This window comes from Cervus elaphus, chromosome 24 (genome assembly GCF_910594005.1).
Source record: "Cervus elaphus chromosome 24, mCerEla1.1, whole genome shotgun sequence".
Classification (NCBI taxonomy): Eukaryota; Metazoa; Chordata; class Mammalia; order Artiodactyla; family Cervidae; genus Cervus; species Cervus elaphus.
Window position 1 is genome coordinate 47,368,354 of NC_057838.1, and position 18,908 is coordinate 47,387,261.

General features: G+C 38.2%; 1 protein-coding gene across 19 annotated transcripts in view; it reads left to right on the forward strand.

Moving 5' to 3' along the window:
- The window catches only part of MAGI1 (membrane associated guanylate kinase, WW and PDZ domain containing 1), a 633,420-nt gene that overhangs the window by 519,302 nt on the left and 95,210 nt on the right, over positions 1-18,908 (forward strand). For all 19 annotated transcript variants that reach the window (XM_043885421.1, XM_043885422.1, XM_043885423.1 and 16 more), the window contains 2 exons: positions 2,193-2,399; positions 10,480-10,681. In XM_043885421.1, the coding sequence (XP_043741356.1) occupies positions 2,193-2,399; positions 10,480-10,681 (409 nt within the window). The remainder of the gene's footprint in view (positions 1-2,192; positions 2,400-10,479; positions 10,682-18,908) is intronic.

Genomic DNA, 18,908 nt, shown 5'->3' on the forward strand with positions numbered 1-18,908 from the left:
TATGTTTTGGTATAATAATGATGATAAAGAATTCAGTAGAGCTTTGTCTTTATTTCTTGTTCACCATGAAGATTACTTTTTAAATAGTCAACTGTTTTATTTACCTAAACCCCACTAAGAATCTCCAGTTAGTGAAAATAGTCAATACTGCGGCCAAGATTCAACTTCATCAAAGACATGGGACATCCTTTGGTGTAACCTGTTTAGAAATGCAGGCTGAGTCTTGGCTTATACATGTGTTCATTTTTTCCTGCACTTGTGTTAGTCCCTAGAAACACACATGGATGCCTTTTCTTCATGCTGGTTCCACTCAGTCTCTGTACCTTTGTGTTAGAAAGCTGAATGAAGGTTTTGAAGAGGTTGAGATACCTCCTTGTGTGAAAGAAGTGATTGAGTTGAGTGCAAGCCACCAGAAGGTGCTCATTGACTTCTACGTGGTTTCCTTCAAGTTCAAACATGGTGCCCTTTATTCTGCTGCTCTTTTTTTTTTTTTCCATTTATTTTTATTAGTTGGAGGCTAATTACTTTACAATATTGTAGTGGTTTTTGCCATACATTGACATGAATCAGCCATGGATTTACATGTGTTCCCCATCCCGATCCCCCTTCCCGCCTCCCTCTCCATCCCATCCCTCTGGGTCTTCCCAGTGCACCAGCCCTGAGCATTTGTCTCATTCTGCTGCTGTTTTTAACATGCGTGTTCAGGATTTCCCTGCTGACACGTGCTGTTTATACCACTTTCAAAGAAAGTGGATGCACATGTTCATAAGTTTGATGATTCAAAAAATAGTTTAAAGAAATAATGTCATAAAGAATATTTAATTATAAAGATAAAGCTTAATGTATATAAACCCTGTAATATCTGTTCGACAATGGGATGAGATTCTTGAGAAGAAACAGTATGTATAGGATTTGTTATTATTTACAAATTCTACTTTACCAAGCGCAAAATTATAGACATTACATAGGATTTTTTGTAGGGCCTAAGAAGATCAGTCTATCTGGCCTTACTCTAAAAGATGTGAGATGCTGAGTGGATTTATGGCATTCTGATGTTGATGCTTTTGATCATATGGTCACTGGATATTATTGATTTTAAGCTGTAGTTTTCAAATTCTGCCCATTCACGAATTACCTTCAAGATTTTGTCTATATCTTGTGATAGTGTCCGTTATTTGCTTGACACTTTCTTTAAAATAACTTAATTTTTAACTCGTGTTCAAAAGGAACCTCATTGCTACCATTGTTATTGTATACTCAATTTCTTAGTAAATATATCTGCTTTTTTAAACTTGAAGTTTAATCTTCACATTTTAAAAAGTCAATTTTGTAAAGTATTGCTTTATCACTTAACTTTTTAAAGTAAATATTTTATTTTACTAGTTAGATTTCTGTACTGCACACTAAAAATATACACATTTTAAATTAAAAAAATTAGGACATAAAAGCCTATCCTGGTCCTGCCCAGAGTCACTTTGCACGTGAGAGTCAGAGCTGAGCCAAACTCTAGAGGCAAGTGGCTAAAAATGAAAATGGGCACTGACTAGACAAGTGACCCGTGAAGGGTGCCAGTCTGCCACTGCTGACCCGGAGTTTCCTGTGAGAGCTGGGCACGGGTTTGTTCCAGCCACACTTGACTGTGCCAGTCAGACCTGCCATTCAGCTAAAGAGGCGCCACGTGGTGTTCACTCTCTTTTTTAAAAAAAATATTGCTTGGGTTCCCTCTTGAGGAGTTTCCTTATTAAGGGAGGGTGACCTCCACTGTGTCAGCTTGTAAGGGTGCTGGCGGTAATGAATTTGTTATTTTGTGTGCCACTCACTCCAAATTGGATTCTGCATTATGCTAGTGCATATATGTGAAACGGTGACCAATTGAAATTCAAATGTAATGAGGATGAAGCTTTTCCATTCTGCACAGCCCCTTTTGTTTTCGTCCCTAGTAGGTTCTTTCCCCACCACAATGCAGCTTTCCTCCTGGCTTCTGAAATCACCATGTCTAACTGGATAGGACCAACATGTTTTCTTACCCATTCCAGAAATGAAATACAGGTTGTTCTGGTTTTCTAATTTAAAAAAAAGAAAAAAGAAAAAAAAAAATTTTTTTTTAATGGGCTAAGAGATTTGGATTTGCAGACTTGAGAAAAACAAAGTATTCTTTCTAAAACATGCAAATGTGTCTCTCCATCACCTAGGAAACTATTATGGGACACCCAAACCTCCTAGCCAGCCAGTCAGTGGGAAAGTGATCACGACGGATGCCTTGCAAAGCCTTCACTCTGGTTCCAAGCAGTCGACCCCAAAGCGAACCAAGTCCTACAATGATATGCAAAATGCTGGCATAGTCCACGCGGAGAATGAGGAAGAGGATGATGTTCCTGAAATGAACAGTAGCTTTACAGGTAAAGACCAGATGATGCTCCCCCTCAGCGGACTTGGGGAAGGAGGGCGGAGGGAGGATTTACAAGGAGTTGGTTTTTGTTCTCAGGAAGAATTTGGAAGGATCACTAAAATTCAAACTCTGGCCACACAGTGCTTATGGAAGAGATGGTCTTTTTATTTTTTTCCTGTGCCCAGAATTTTTTTTTTTTCTTTTTAAAATTTTATTAATTTTTTTAATTGAAGGATCATTGCTTTACAGAATTTTGTTTTCTGTCAAACATCAACATGAATCAGCCGTAGGTATACATATGTCCCCTTCCTCTTAAACCTCCCTCCCATCTCCCTTATTTTTAAGATGTTCATTTTTAATTGAAGGGTAATTGCTTTACAATATGGTTTTGGTTTCTGCCATACATTAATGTGAATCAGCCATAGGTGTACATGTGTCCCCTCCCTTTTGAACTTCCCTCCCACTTCCCACCCCATTCATCCCTCTAGGTTGTCAGAGCACTGGTTTGGGCTCCCTGAGTTATCCAGAAAATTCCCATGGGCTATCTGTTTTACATATGTTAGTGTGTATGTTTTCATACCACTCTCTCCATTCGTCCCACCCTCCCCTTCCCGCATTGTGTCCACAAGTCTGTTCTCTATGTCTGAGTCTCCACTGCTGCCCTACAAATAGGTTCATCAGTACCATCTTTCTAGATTCCATATATATGCATTAATATACGATAGCTGTGTTTCTCTTTCTGACTTACTTCACTCTGTATAATAGCTGATCTTTTCCTTGGTCTGTTTTTCATGCTTCTTGTCAAGAGTCTTTTAACTTCACCCAGCTATCTTAAAGGGACAGGAGGGAAGTGTTTGTAGAAGGAAATAAAAAATAATCGGCATCCTTTCTCTCTCTTCAGAATGATAAGAATCACTATTTTGTTCATTTATTACTTGGCCTTGACACTGCTCCATAATTAAGGATGATTGTTTATAAAGAGAAATAGAAGAATTTGTTTATATCACTTGATGCTATATGGAATGCATCCTTTTATTTCATACCTTTATAAATAGAAATACAGTAGAAATAAATCATGTTTTCAGTTAATTAATGCAAAGTTTACTACATTCCCTAAGAAATAAAATATGGAAAAATAATAAATATTCTAAGATTATACTTTATATATGTATTTTATATTGCATAGCATATATTACTCATTGCAGTATAATTTTTAATATACAGTCAGAGCTATCTATGCTCAAGCTTAGTAGGCTATATTTTATGAAAGGATCTTCAAAGATGAACCCTCTGCATAAAGCTATGCAGATTAGGACGTGCACATTCCTAGGAGGCACTGTTCACTGAGGCCATGATATATGCTCTATAGGTTAGCACAGTGACCCAGAATGGTTCAATAATATATTTGGCTTTGTGGGGGTTTAATATATAGAGTAACTCAAAATTTAACAGCTCCATAAGACATGAGTTACTCCAGTCTATAAGGTTGTGACTTTGAAGACCATCTTGTTTCTTCTGTTTTTCCTGTACTTATTTTCTTTGATATTTTAGAGTATTTTCCATCTTGTGCTGTTAAGTCTTAACAGAGTCTTTCAGAAAAACAGTTTCTATTAGTTGAGTGCTTTCTACTGCCTGTATGGACCTCTCTGAAGCTTTCTCATTCACTGAATTCAGAAGCCTAAAGTTTTTCAAGTTAACAATTAAAAAAAAATGTTTTTGGTGACTTATCATTGTCACAGTTAGCCCAGCCATTCTGCAAGAAGTGCTAGAGAAAGGAGGAGACCCAGTTTGCTACCCTAGCTTTGTTCTTGGTAGCTGTCTTGTTATGAAGTTAGTATCTAACTTCTCTAATTACTGATTAGGATTCAATCACATCAGGTTCCCCCTTCCAGCCCTAAGGATTCAAGTTCATGAAAATTTCTATTTTCTTCATTAGGCTGGTCACTGACCTATTAACAGTATCTAGGAGAAATTTACCTGTTTTTACTTAAGCATTTATTGAAATCGGCTAATTTCATCTACTTCAAAATATTGTATCCATATATAGTAGTCGTCACCAAAAGGAAAGCACATTATGAAGAAAAAAAGGTCTTGATCTTTCAACAAGTAAGAATAGCAAATCATGATATAACCCAAAAATATAGATGTGGGCATGGAAATATTAATAGACCTTGGGGATAACATGCAGTGAAACAGTTCTGCCAAGGTGACTGGATGCTCCCAAGCAGCTTGTGTACCTTTGTGTGTCCTCCTTGTCAGTACAAACCATGAACAGAGCAGGGATAGCTGACTGTAGGTTTTGATGCTTCCTAATTTCTAACCATTATAAATCCCTGTTGTAGAAGCCAAGCCTCAGAAAATCTGACCTTGTAACACCCCTGTTTGAAATCCTGGTGTCAAAAAAAAAAAAAAAAAAAAAAAATCTGGCCCCAGGTCACCATTGCTAAAGGCAGTGTGAACATTCATTTATGCACAAAGAAAGAAAACTGATTGTCACCTGATCAGATGTACAGGGAGAGAATTGATCTTGAGATAGACAAGCAATTGGGCATCTTCAGTATGCAAGGGATATGTTGAATAAATGGCTCCTCACTTACCAGACAGACTACAAGTATGACAGCTGACAAGCTGTCATACTCTCACTCATGTGAATTCTTTGAAATAATTGCCACTACACAGTCTGTGAGATGTGTACCACGCTAGCTGTGTCAAAGCATCTTGCACTCTGAACCACTTGTAAGTAGCAATCCAGCAACCGCTTCGAGCACAGAGTGGCAGTAACATAATGAGGTCTTGGCTCCTGGTTGGGCCAATTGTGATGAAGGGTACTGGATTCAAATGTAGAAACACCATACAGCTATTTAAAATGATATTTACCTAGAATGTTCTTTAATAATGGGCTATTGGTACGATTTCAGCTGATGTCTGCTTGGGTCTTTTGAAAGGGACACAGGATATCTAAATAACATGCCTAAATAATGTTGGCACTGTCTGCTGGCAGAGAGCAGGGTGCTTAAGGCCTGGAGCATCCTGGGAAGGTTGAGTCTGCCTTTCTGCAACTAAAGATGGAGGCAGGAGCTGAGTCAAGAGCAGTCATCCCAGATTCTTACCATAGAACTTACTGTCGAACACAAGACAGAGGGAGAATCGTCTACAAATGATGCCCAAATTACAGATTTATAGGCGGCCCTGGAGAGAGAACACTGTATGTGCTTCATGAAAGTAGATGTAAGCTTAAACTATTGGGCAAAACACACAGTTATTTATATAAGTAAATGAAACATTTTTTAAAAGATTTTGTTCATTGTAGAAAAACTTGGAAAATATATAACAAACCACCACAACTAAAAAGTAGTTGATGCATCCATCAACCATATCTAAGAGACACCAAAAGTGTTATTTAATTTTCTTCCTAAGCTTGTTTTCTCAACAGCTTCCCTATTGTTCAACATTAGGCTGCCGATGCTTCTTTTTCATTAGTGATTAATGATAAAATACTGCTTTGGAATGTCAGGAGATAACGATATTACCAAAAGAGTTAATGTTTCCCCAGTGCTCTGTGGCAGGCATTTTGCGAAGCTCTCATGCATATTACTGGGGAGTTCTAACTGCTTGTCTAGTGTTACTCAACCAATGAGGGTCAAAGCTGTCATTTCAACCCAAAAACCCTGACTCCAGAATCTATATGGCTTTGTGTTTTAAGTCAAGTTTACTAGCCCTTTGCAGCATCAAAGGTTTTGACTGGTTATGTACACAGTGAGTGTACACATAAATCTAAATGCATGTGTAATTTAAAATAAGCTCCAGAATGTGTGTTTGACATGAGCTTATGTTCTCAAAGTCACCTTCAAATGTCCCAAGAGTGTGTGTGTGTGTGTGTGTGTGTGATGTAAATACTGGGAAGCATCTGCAAATGAAAATGTTTTTTGTGTTTATTTATGGTTTATGAATCATTTTCACATGTATCTTATAAACCTTTTGGAAATTTTGAGAAATAAGCAGTCTAACTATTATCTTCCCCATTTTGCAGACAGGAACCCTGAGAAATAGTGTTATCAATCCCACTAGGCAGTTGGAGCTTGTAGCTTCTTATCTACTTGCCAGTCTCAGTATTCCATTAATCAATTCTACCTGTCCTCTTTGGATGCATTGGCAATCTTTAGTAATAATTTAGTAATCTAATCTTTAGAGCGTGATAGCAGTGCTCTTAAATGTTCGGTAAATTAAATGAAAGAGTTTTTGAAGTCAGAGCATGTGTCAAGGTCAAAGCTGTGATTAGGACTATGAATTTTTAAAATCTGCTCCTCTCTCTCATTTTTGGACTTCTCATTTTCTTTCAGAGAATGAGAATGTTTAAGGTTCTATTGAAAAAAGAAACAGAAAACTAAATTATCAAGTCGTACGGGTTTAATATCTATGGTGTGTTTTTTTTCCCCAAAAAATTAACTAGATGGAAGGAATCCTTGGGTAACATTCACACATGTCAAATTGTCATGATGTTCATTTTAAATATCTTACAGTTTTGTCAATTATACCTCAATAAAGCTGAGAAATTAATATCTGTAACTTTTTGTAAGTCAGTTATATGTAAATAAAGTGGTTTTAAAACAGGAAGACACTGAGAACCTATAAAATAAATATTTGGATAATTTAAAATAAGTCTCAAAAAAAAAAAAAGGTCTTATTGCTAGAGGAATTTCTTTTTTCTCTAGGAAGTTACAATTTACATGTATGTATTCCCAGTGAGCTAACATTCCCTCCACGTGGTCCAGACTTTGGGATGCTGGCTGGACTCTTTCTTCCTCTCCCTCCTCTCTCTTCTTCCCAGCATGAATTGTATACACTAGGGATTAAATCACATTGTTTCTCTTTTCACATATAGTGCCCTACCTATGGCTATCATCCCTTTCCTGTTACATCTAGTTTCTATTAAAATGGGTTAATTAAAATTTTTCAGTCAAATTAGTGGATGTCTACTATTGTCCCAGCATTTCTCTAACTCTTAAATGTTATATTAAGAGATGACCACTGACGTTGGCCCTGGGTATTTCCTTTAGCCAGTCGTGATCCTGAGCTCTCTTGAGCACTCTGAGCACCAGGCCCTTTGACAGGTGCTTTGCATGTATTGAAAACGTTCCATTCTTGTAGTGCATGTGTTACGCCCATTTTACAGATGAGGAAACAGGTACCCAGAAAGGTAAAGTCTCTTTCAAAGACACACAGCTAGAAACAGGCACACTGTGATTTGATCTGTGGCTTGATGTCTAATCCATCCTTTTCTGCCTATTTGTAATGAATCTGCAGCCTATGGGCCAGCTCTGACTAGCAAGCAAAGATTAACAATAACGACTTTAATGAGGAAGATGAGGTTTATTGTTTACTAAAATCTGTACTGAGTGCTTTACGTAAACTAATCCTCCCTACAACCTTATAAGGTAGGGACTGTTACTCTTCCGACTGTAGAGATAAGGAAACTCAAGCACATAAAGGTTGAGTAAACCCAGCAAACATAAAGCCAAGGTTCAGACTCAAGCAGACTGGCCTCACAGTCGGTGCTTATAGTCACTACCTTTCTTTTTTTTTTTTTTCGCTTGTGCCAGACACACTGCTTTATTTTTTTAAGGAATTATGATTGGTAAATTGGTAATTTTTGCATCAAAATATAAGTTTCCACCTTTTCTTAAAGAGTCAGAGATCTGGAAACCCTGAGTCCACTTTTTTCAGGATGCTCGTTGCCTGGCACTGAGTTCTCGGCTTCCTTCAGACAGGATGCAGTGTTCTGGATATCCATCATTTGTACCATGTGGCCGCATCATACTCTGACATGTTGCCAGCTGACAGAACCCATCCGAGAAACTGAAGATTCCAGTGATTTTTTTTTTAAAGTAGTTTTTGTATCTCAGTCTTCAAAATGTAATGCTTGTACTAGAATCTCCATCACCTGGGTGCTCTCAAAGTATGTATTTTGAACCTAATTCCAAATCTATACTCTGAAGCAGGGAGCCATGCCTGGAGGAGGGAATGGGCATCCAATTGCAGTATTCTTGGCTGAAGAATCCTGTAAACAGAGGAGCCTGGTGGGCTACAGTCCATGGGGTCACAGAGAGTCAGCCATGACTGCGAGACTTTGCACACATGCATGCTTTTAATTCTTGCCAACTTTTGAATCTTTGTTATTAATTACCAATTTCAGGGGCTTTCCTGGTGGCTCAGCTGTCAAGTATCTGCCTACAGTGCAGGAGACAGAGGAGACACAGGTTCAGTCCCTGGGTGGGGAAGATCCCCCGGAGTAGGGCATGGCAACCCACTCCAGTATTCCTGCACGGAGAATCTCATGGACAGAAGAGCCTGGTGGGCTACAGTCCTAGGGTTGCAAAGAGTCGATCAAGACTGAATCAAGTGAGCACACATGCTCGCACCAGTTTCAAACTGTTTCTTCCATGGTGGCTTAATTTCCTCTTTTTTTCTTCTAACTTAAAATTTTACTAATCTCCACTCATAGGTGCAAATTGTAAAAGCAATTCAGATTGATTTAAGCAGGAAAGGGAGTTGAGGGAATCAAGCAGTTGGAGAAGCCAGGAGTACATGTAATCCTCTGAGAGGCTTCATCAGGGGTATTGGGTGACTTTCCCATTTTTCATCTGTACTTTCCTCCGTGTGGGTTTAGTTCTCAGATAAGCCTTGCCAAGGTTCTCAAGATGGCCATCAGCACCATCAGCATTCTCATCTCACAACATGAGAATCTACCAGCTTATTAATTTTAGCATCAAGAGGCTACCTCTTCTTGCCTAATAGTTCCTCAAGCACTTGCAGGCTGAACAGTCTGTAGTTTGCCATGGATCATGTGCCTGATCCAACCATAAAGGCATGAGTGAAATGGGTGTGACTTGAGCCCACTGCATGAGCTTGGAGTGGGAATCAGTCAGTCTCCACCTGGACCACATGAACCTCCGATGAAGGAGATGATTTCCAAATGGAGATCTGAGTGGTTGGTACCAGAAGAAGAGGGTATAGATGCAGGGCGGTGAAAGACCCCAGGCTTCTTTCTCAGAAGCAGTGGATTTTTGGTGGAGGTAATCATTTAATAGGCTTGACATGTCCTCCATCCAACTTTTGGATTGCCTTTATTCTCATGTGTGTCATTGGGAGCTACTCATCAGAGAAAGATTTGAAAGCAACCTTTTATTATTCCTCAGTTGGCTATGAGTAAATCAGAAATGTCTGTAGGAGAATTATTGTGGGAGACAGAAAATGACTACATCCCCTGATTAATGTTTTAAAGTCCCATAGAGATTGACATTTAATATCATCAGCCTCTATAAAAATTCAACCAGAATGTCAACAATGCCGTTTGTGGAAACTCTGATGACATCCCCTCTGGATATTTCTAGTTAATAAGAAGGCAAGGAGATTCAGAAACTTAGAGCCTTCAAGACCCAAGTCAAATCAGTCCACCCACAGGATACTCTTTGCGGGTAACTGTCTTGGTTTTCACAGGAACATTCTACTCACTTTTCCAAAAGAGGCTAGACTGACTCATTGGTGGGGCTGTCTCTATTCTAAACCTTTGTAGACTTTTTAGTTTGATTTGTCAGTCTTTGATATTTGCCACCATCTACCAAAAATATTTTAGATAAACTTTTACAAATGGATGATAATGTCACTATCTCTGTGTTTTCAGCATGGACTTTTTCCTTGCCCCAGAAGTCCTTTTGAGTCATGAAGCCAAATGATAGCTAAGTAATGAGAGTTCAGCTCAGTCTGTGACTTGATGGCCTTCTTAAAGTTAGAGGGACTTGAGGGTTTGAGTCATGAATATGTTTCTTCTTTGACATTTCCAGGATTGTGAGTAATGCATTATTTGAGCATATTTTCTCCTTTTCTTCTTTTTCGGTAAAATAAATTTGGTTCATCACGTCAGTTTTCTATTAAAAGAACTTTCATCAAAGTAAGACAGAATGTAGTTGATGTCCTGCAATTAGGAGAGGATTTTAAGAACATAAATGTGCACAGTAGTGATCACCCTGGTTTGGAGTATGATTGATGAATTATTATTATTTTTTTTTTCTCTCTCTCTGGTGAATAAATAGCCGATTCTGGTGACCAAGAAGAGCACAGTCTCCAAGAAGCAACGCTCCCACCTGTGAATAGTAGCATCATCGCTGCTCCCATCACGGACCCTTCTCAGAAGTTCCCTCAATACCTACCTCTTTCTGCAGAGGATAATTTAGGTCCTCTACCTGAAAACTGGGAGATGGCCTATACCGAAAATGGAGAAGTCTATTTTATAGAGTAAAGTACCATTATTTCTACTTGAATCTCTCCCCTTTTCCCCCCTATTTCCCTTCTCTTTCTCTAGCAGCTACAGATGTAAATTAACTCTAAAAGGATTGATCACATGCTGTTGGTCTTCTCTCCTACAATTCAACAAGCCTTGTACAAAAAAAGCAATTAGCATAACATCCTAACCGTTGAATCTGAAGAGCTGGAAAAAGCATAAGGATAATTATTTCCCTAAAGAGTTAAACAACTAAATTACGGTGCATATATAAATTATGATATTATATATTAATATGAAGAATATATCTAGCTGCTTAGAATAGGTAAATCCTTTGCTTTTTTTTTTTTTTCTTAATTGGATTACAGTTTCCTTTTGAGTGTTAAAGAGTTCTTCACATATTTTTGATTCAGTTCATTAATTACATTTGTAATTTGCAAACACTTTGTCCAAATTTGATTTTTCATTGTCTTAACTGCATCTTTTAAAAAGCCAGAAGTTCTTAATTTTTATGAACTCTAATCACTTTCTTTTTTCCTTTGTGAATTGTGTTTTTATTGTGGAACCTAAGAAACCTTTGGCTGACTCGAAGTCAAAATTCAGTCATTTTCTGCTATATTTGTTTTAGAAGTTTTATAGCTTACATTTTACATTTTGGTATATGATCTATTTTTAGTTATTTTTTTTACATGGTGCAAGGCAAATAGGTTAAAGTTTGAGAATATGAAGATGTGAAAAGTCTTTTAAAATTAAAAACTTAAATATTATATAGTTAAACATTTAGCAACCTATACTGGGAAGGAAAAAAAATGTATAAAATTGAAACCATTCTAGAAAATCTAAGCTAATGTAATTTCTTAACCATGACAGTCAATTTTTTAAATTCTTTGGCTCTCCTTTTGAGATTTCCTATTATCATTCACTATAGTATTATGAACCTGTAAAAAATAAAAACAAAAAGACCAATTAAACTATGAAATAATTCAAAACATAGATAAATCTGTTCTACTCAAATGGATTAATGTTGCAGGTCTGCTGTTCAGGGAACAATAACAGACATTTCTGAACAATGTGAAGTATCTTATTTTGTAAAATACATGGGTATATACACTTATGTGCTGTGCTATATGTATATTTGTTTTCTGTGAATACGTAGATATAATTCTATGTGAAGAAAAATTCCAGGAATATCTATTAACACTTGAGTTTGAGTTAAGTAAGGAATTTAAGAAATTTATTTTCTTGACTACATTATACCTTTCTGTGGGGTCTGAATACATATCACCACTTAGAAAGATATTCCAGCATACATTTTGTAATCAGAAAAATCAGCAAGGGTAAGTACAATTTTCCTAAAGATTTGGGAGTATGGGGGAAGGCTTGGGTGTCAAAACATCCTCTCTCAGAACTAACCTAGGAAGTCAGAGATGAGTGAGCTATTGCTCCTGGGTTATTTTCCAGCCTGAAGGAGATGACAGTCCACATTTTTGTCTTCATGTTAGTGACAAATGCTTGTTGAAGACAGGGGTGGACGATGAAATCTTTCCTTTGGAGTTAGGAAAGTACACTGGTTAAGAACTCTCCAAAGCTCCTTATCTGTGTGACCTCGTGAACTTGAGTTTGCCTCTCCGCATCTCAGTTTTCCCTATCTGTAGAAGGACGTAAGTGTTATTGGTCATGCCTACCCTGTCAGATTTTCGTGAGAGTTAGGTGAGATAAGGGATGTAAAACTTGGACTCGTGCCAATTAGTGAGTATTATTGTTACTGTTACCATGTTTATTTTCATCACGTGGTTATTACAGAGGAGCTTAAATGTTATGAAAATGGATGTCAGCTATGAGCTTAGAATTTTGTACTTAGCTTTTGTGATAAGTTGTCCTCTAAATTATGCCTGTTAGTAAGGAATAATTGTATGTAGCAAAGGAAAATAACAGAGGAATTCCTAAAACAGAGTAATATATGAAACTCAAACTTTTGGAAAAGAATGTGTTAATAGTTTGCTCAAGACTGACTTGATAAATTTGAAAAAAAAAAATTGGTTATTTTGAGGGTTAGTGAGGACTGTGGTTAGTAAAAATAGTTAGTGAAGACCCAAGGCTTTGAGTGCTTTAGAGGAGAGTATGGTGATTTGCTTACTTTTTATAACCTAGTTTAGCTTTTAATCAGTGCTAGGCCAATCTTTGGTCTATTGTTTAATAGAAAATTTATACAGAAGTATAGCTTATTATGACAACTCTGTGATTTGGTCTGCAGCAGCCAGATTCCATACACATTAAATTATTAGATGCACACAATTTGGACTTCCTTCATAGCTCAGTGATACAGACTCCACCTGCCAGTGCAGGATATGTAGGTTCGATCCCTGGGTTGGGAAAATCCCTTGTAGAAGGAACTAGCAACCCACTCCAGTATTCTTGCCTGGGGAATTCCATGGACAGAGGAGCCTGCCAGGCTACAATCCATGGGGTCACTGAAGAGTCAGACACAACTGAGCAACTAAACAATAACAGTTTATCCTGTTTGATGAGTTTTCCAGTATCCTCCATTCTGAAAAACTTCATCTTAGACTGTCTTACATTGAATAACAAGTTAAATTTCTACAGCCTCAGATCTGCCTTGTTTTACTTATACACATGTAAGTCTATGTTAGCTTTACATTTTATGGGAAATCTAAGAAATACTGGAACATTAAAAATTAAGCATAAACTTGCAAACCCTGGAGATTGTATAGCAAATGAACATAAGAAGACTTGAAAAGGAAATAAGAATAATGCAGATGGGCTAGGGAACTTGGGATCACAGAAATGACAGGTCGTAAATTCCCTGAATTTTCTTTTTACCTCATATATCTCAGATTTAGAGCTGTAGAAGCCAGTAATCCAGAAACACCAACAAATTGACACCAAAAAACAAAACCCTCATGAAAGGAAATAAAAGATACATAGACTGATTGTCTAACTGGAAAATCACCAGAAATATACATGAAGTTCTAGAATAAATGAGTTCAGCAAGATAGAAGCTAATCATACAAATACCAGTTATATATCTATATACTAACAATGAGCAAGCAGATAACAAAATTCAAAATGAAATATAATTTACATTTACTTTTTAAAAAAATCACTTAGGTATAAACCTAATGAAATATGTACAGGATTTGTATTCTGTAAACTACAAAATGCTGATGAAAGAAATAAATGAAAGTTTAAGTAAATTGAGAGACCTATTCTATTCATGGATCGAAAGACTCAGAATTGGTATAGTAAAGATGTCAGTTCTCCCCAAATGTGTGTACAGGTTTAATATAAATCCTGTCAAAATCTCAGTGAAGCTTTTTGTTAGTATTGGCAAGTTTATTGTAAAATTTATTAGCAAAAGGCAAAGGAACTAGACTAGTTAAAACAGTTTTGAAAAGGAGAATAAAGTCACAGTAATCAGTCTACCCGATATCAGGCTTATTATAAATCTTCAGTCATAAAGGTTGAATGCTACTGATGAAGAAATAGACCCATAGATCAAAGGAACCCACAAACAGACTCACAAATGTGTCCAACTGATTTTCAGTAGAGAATGCAAAAGCAGTTCAATGCATGGAAGGTAACCTTTTCAATAAGATGGTACTTTAAGCATGTCTATAGCCAAAGGCAAATAAATTAACCTGAAACTAAACCTCTTGCCTTATTAAAAAAAAAAAACAACTCAAAATAAATCATCATAAAGTATAAAATGTAAAGTAATAGAATTTTTAGGGGAAAAAAAAGTAGAAATTCTTTGAAACCTAGTAGTAGGCAAGGGGTTCTCAGACTTGACATCAAAAGCATAATCCTAAAAGGAATAATTGGTCAACTCAGGTTTATCAAAATGAAAAAATTTCACTTTGCAAAGACTTGTAAGTAGATGAAAGGACAAACTATACACAGGGAAAAAGTATAAAGCTGGTATCTCAAAATGGACTGGTATCTAGAATATGTAAAAGTGAAGTCGCTCAGTTGTGTCTGATTCTTTGTGACCCCATGGATTGTAGCCTACTAGGCTTTTCCATCCATGGGATTTTCCAGGCAAGAGTACTGGAGTGGGTTGCCATTTCCTTCTTCAGGGGATCTTCCTGACCCAGGGATCGAACCCGGGTCTCCCACATTGTCGGCAGATGCTTTTACCATCTGAGCCACTCTCAAAACTCAACAGTAAAAAGAAAAAAAAATCCAATTAGAGAATGAACTAAAAAACACTAAATGTTGGTAAAGATGCCAAGAAGCTATATCACTAACACGTTGCTGGTGGGTATGTAAAATTCTGTGGTATTCCAAAAAGCAGTTTGGCATTTTTTTAAACTAAACATTTCAATTACCATAGAACCCAGCCATTGCACATTTGTCCAGAGAAGAGAATACTTTGTTGTGGTTGTTTAGTCACTAAGTTGTGTCTGACTCTTTTGCAACCCCATAAACTGTAGCCTGCCAGGCTCCTCTGTCCATGGGATTTTCCAGGCACGAATACTGGAGTGGGTTGGCATTTCCTTCTCCAGGGGATCTTTCCAAACTAGAGATCACACCCGTGTCTCCTACATTGACAGGCAGATTCTTTACCACTGGGGCATCTAGGAAACCCAAGTGAACACTTATATTCACATAAAAGCTTGTGCATAAATGTTTATAGTAGTCAGTTCAATCACTCAGTTGTGTCTGACTCTTTGCAACCCCATGAACTGCATGCAACACACCATGCTTCCCTGTCCATCACCAACTCCTGGTGCTTGCTCAAACTCGTGTCCATTGAGTCGGTGATGCCGTCCAACCATCTTATCCTCTGTCATCCCTTCTCCTCCTGCCTTCAGTCTTTCCCAGCAACAGGGTCTTTTCCAGTGAGTCAGTTCTTCACATCAGGTGGCCAAAGTTTTGGAGCTTCAGTGTCAGTCCTTTCAATGAATACTCAGCACATGATTTCCTTTAGAATTGACTGGTTTGATCTTGCAGTTCAAGGGACTCTTTAAGAGTCTTCTCCAACACCACAGTTCAAAAGCATCAATTCTTTGGTGCTCAGGTTTCTTTATGGTCCAACTCACACATCCATACATGATTACTGGAAAAACGAGCTTTGACTAGACGAACCTTTGTCGGTAAAGTAATGTCTCTGCTTTTTAATATACTGTCTAGATTGGTCATAGCTTTTCTTTCAAGGAGCAAGTGTCTTTTAATTTCATGGCTGCAGTCACCCTCTTCTGTGATTTTGGAGCCCAAGAAAATAAAGTCTGTCACTGTTTCCATTCTTTCTGCATCTATTTGCCATGAAGTGATGGGACCGGATGCCATGATCCTTTTTTGCATGTTGAGGTTTAAGCCAGCTTTTTCACTCTCCTGTTTCACTTTCATCAAGAGGCTCTTTAGTTTCTCATTGCTTTCTGCCATAAGGGTAGCATCATTTGCATGTCTGAGGTTATTGATATTTCTCCCAGCAATCTTGATTCCAGCTTGTGCTTCATCCAGCCTGGCATTTTGCATGATGTTCTATGCATATAAATTAAATAAGCAGGGTGACAGTATATAGTGTTGACTTACTCCTTTCCCAATTTGGAACCAGTCCATTGTTCCATGTCCAATTCTAACTGTTGCCTCTTGTCCTGCATACAGATTTCTCAGGAGGAAGGTTAGGTGGTTTGGTATTCCCATCTCTTTAAGAATTTTCTGCAGTTTGTTGTGATCCCCACAGTCAAAGGCTTTAACATAGTCAGTGAAGCAGAAGTAGATGTTTTTCTGGAATTCTCTTGCTTTTTCTATGATCCAATGGATGTCGTTCCCTTCTCCAGGGGATCTTCCCAACCAGGGGTCGAACCCAGGTCTCCCATATTGCAGGCGGATTCTTTATCAGCTGAGCCACTAGGGAAGCCTGTTCATAATAGGTTTTCTTCTAAATAACCCGAAGCTAGAAGCCACCCAGGTGTCCTTCAGTGGTTAAACTGTAGTACATTCATGCCATGAAATACTATTGACAATAACAACAGTTACTGATGTATGCAACAATCTTGAGGAGAGTTATGCTGAATAAAAAATGCAAATCCCCAAAGATTGCATACCATGTGATTTCGTTTATGTAACATTTTTGGTATGACAAACGTATGGAAATGGAGAAGAGATTAGCGCTTGCCAGGGGTTAGCAGCGGGTTTTTTTGCAGGTAAGGGTTGGAAGGGAGCCAAGTGTGGCTGTCAAAGGGCAACATGAGGGATCCTGTGATGGTGGACCTGTTCCATATATTGACTGTTTGGCTGTCAGTATCCCAGTTGTGACTTTGTACTATAGTTCTGCAAGATGTTACCTTTGGTGGTATCTTGTAGGGTGAATGTAGGATCTCTCTTTGTTCATTCTTACAACTGCATGTGAATCTACAATTATCTTGAGATACAAGTGTTTGTTTTTTTTTTTTTATTTATATATTAACAAATATTTATTGAATGACTTCTATGTTTTAGAAAGCTCTAAGCACAGGGAATTCTGCAGTATCCCAAATGAGAACATATTTTTTTTTTGTCATACATTGATATGAATCAGCCATAGATTTACACGTATTCCCCATCCCGATCCCCCCTCCCACCTCCCTCTCCACCCGATTCCTCTGGGTCTTCCCAGTGCACCAGGCCCGAGCACTTGTCTCATGCATCCCACCTGGGCTGGGGATCTGTTTCACCATAGATAGTATACATGCTGTTCTTTTGAAATATCCCACCCTCACATTCTCCCACAGAGTTCAAAAGTCTGTTCTGTATTTCTGTGTCTCTTTTTCTGTTTTGCATATAGGGTTATCGTTGCCATCTTTCTAAATTCCATATATATGTGTTAGTATGCTGTAATGTTCTTTATCTTTCTGGCTTACTTCACTCTGTATAAGGGGCTCCAGTTTCATCCATCTCATTAGGACTGATTCAAATGAATTCTTTTTAACGGCTGAGTAATATTCCATGGTGTATATGTACCACAGCTTCCTTATCCATTCATCCGCTGATGGGCATCTAGGTTGCTTCCATGTCCTGGCTATTATAAACAGTGCTGCGATGAACATTGGGGTGCACGTGTCTCTTTCAGATCTGGTTTCCTCAGTGTGTATGCCCAGAAGTGGGATTGCTGGGTCATATGGCAGTTGTATTTCCATTTTTTTAAGAAATCTCCACACTGTTCTCCATAGCGGCTGTACTAGTTTGCATTCCCACCAACAGTATAAGAGGGTTCCCTTTTCTCCACACCCTCAGACAAAGGATTAATCTCAAAAATATACAAGCAACTCCTGCAGCTCAATTCCAGAAAAATAAATGACCCAATCAAAAAAAAAAAAAATGGGACAAGTGTTTTTTTAAAATATCACACCTAATCTTCCCTCCCGTCATTCTCCATTTTTGCTCTCTTATTGTGTAAGAATAGCACAGAGCATGGTTTCTGGTGTGGGACTCCTTGGATTTGATTCTGTGTGTCAGCAGAGTGTCCTTTTCAGGTTTCTTCACATCTCTGTCCTCAGTTTTCTCATTTGGAAAATAGGGAGTAATCATTTTAATACTAATGATACTCCTCTCATAGGGTTCTTGGTAAGGATTAAGTAAATTGTAATTTATGTGTAAATGACAAAGCAGGTTAAGATAGTTTTAATTGGGCTTTTGGTTATTCTATAGGTCCTGCTTCATGATAAAGATAATAACTTCCTGATGGTCCCCCAGCTCCCTGTCTCTTCCCCCTCAGCTTTCTTTGCTGATTGGACCCCATCTCACAAGAGCTCTGTCTCTGCACAGTCTTTCCTGCAGGCGGCATAGCCAGGCCCTGGGTTAAACCCTGTTTCTCTGGGCCAGTTATTTCTCTTCCTTCATCTCCAGGTCCAAACTGTTCTGAACACTAGTCTTGTATATTCTCCACATACTCTTCCCAAATATACCCTCCAGTTTCTTCTCTACTCCCCACCTTCCACCCCCCAACTACAGTGGTGCTTAAAACCTTCAGAAAGTTCTCTTTGTTCTAAGGATAAAACCCCCAAATTCTTAGTGAAAGTGAAAGTCACTCAGTCGTGTCCGACTCTTTGTGAGCCCATGGACTATACAATCCATGGAATTCTCCAAGCCAGAATACTGGAGTGGGTAGCTTTTCCCTTCTCCAAGGGATCTTCCCAACCCAGGGATCGAACCCAGGTCTCCCGCATTGCAGGCGGATTCTTTACCAGCTGAACCACAAGGGAAGCCTAAGAATCCTGGTGTGGGTAGCCATCCCTT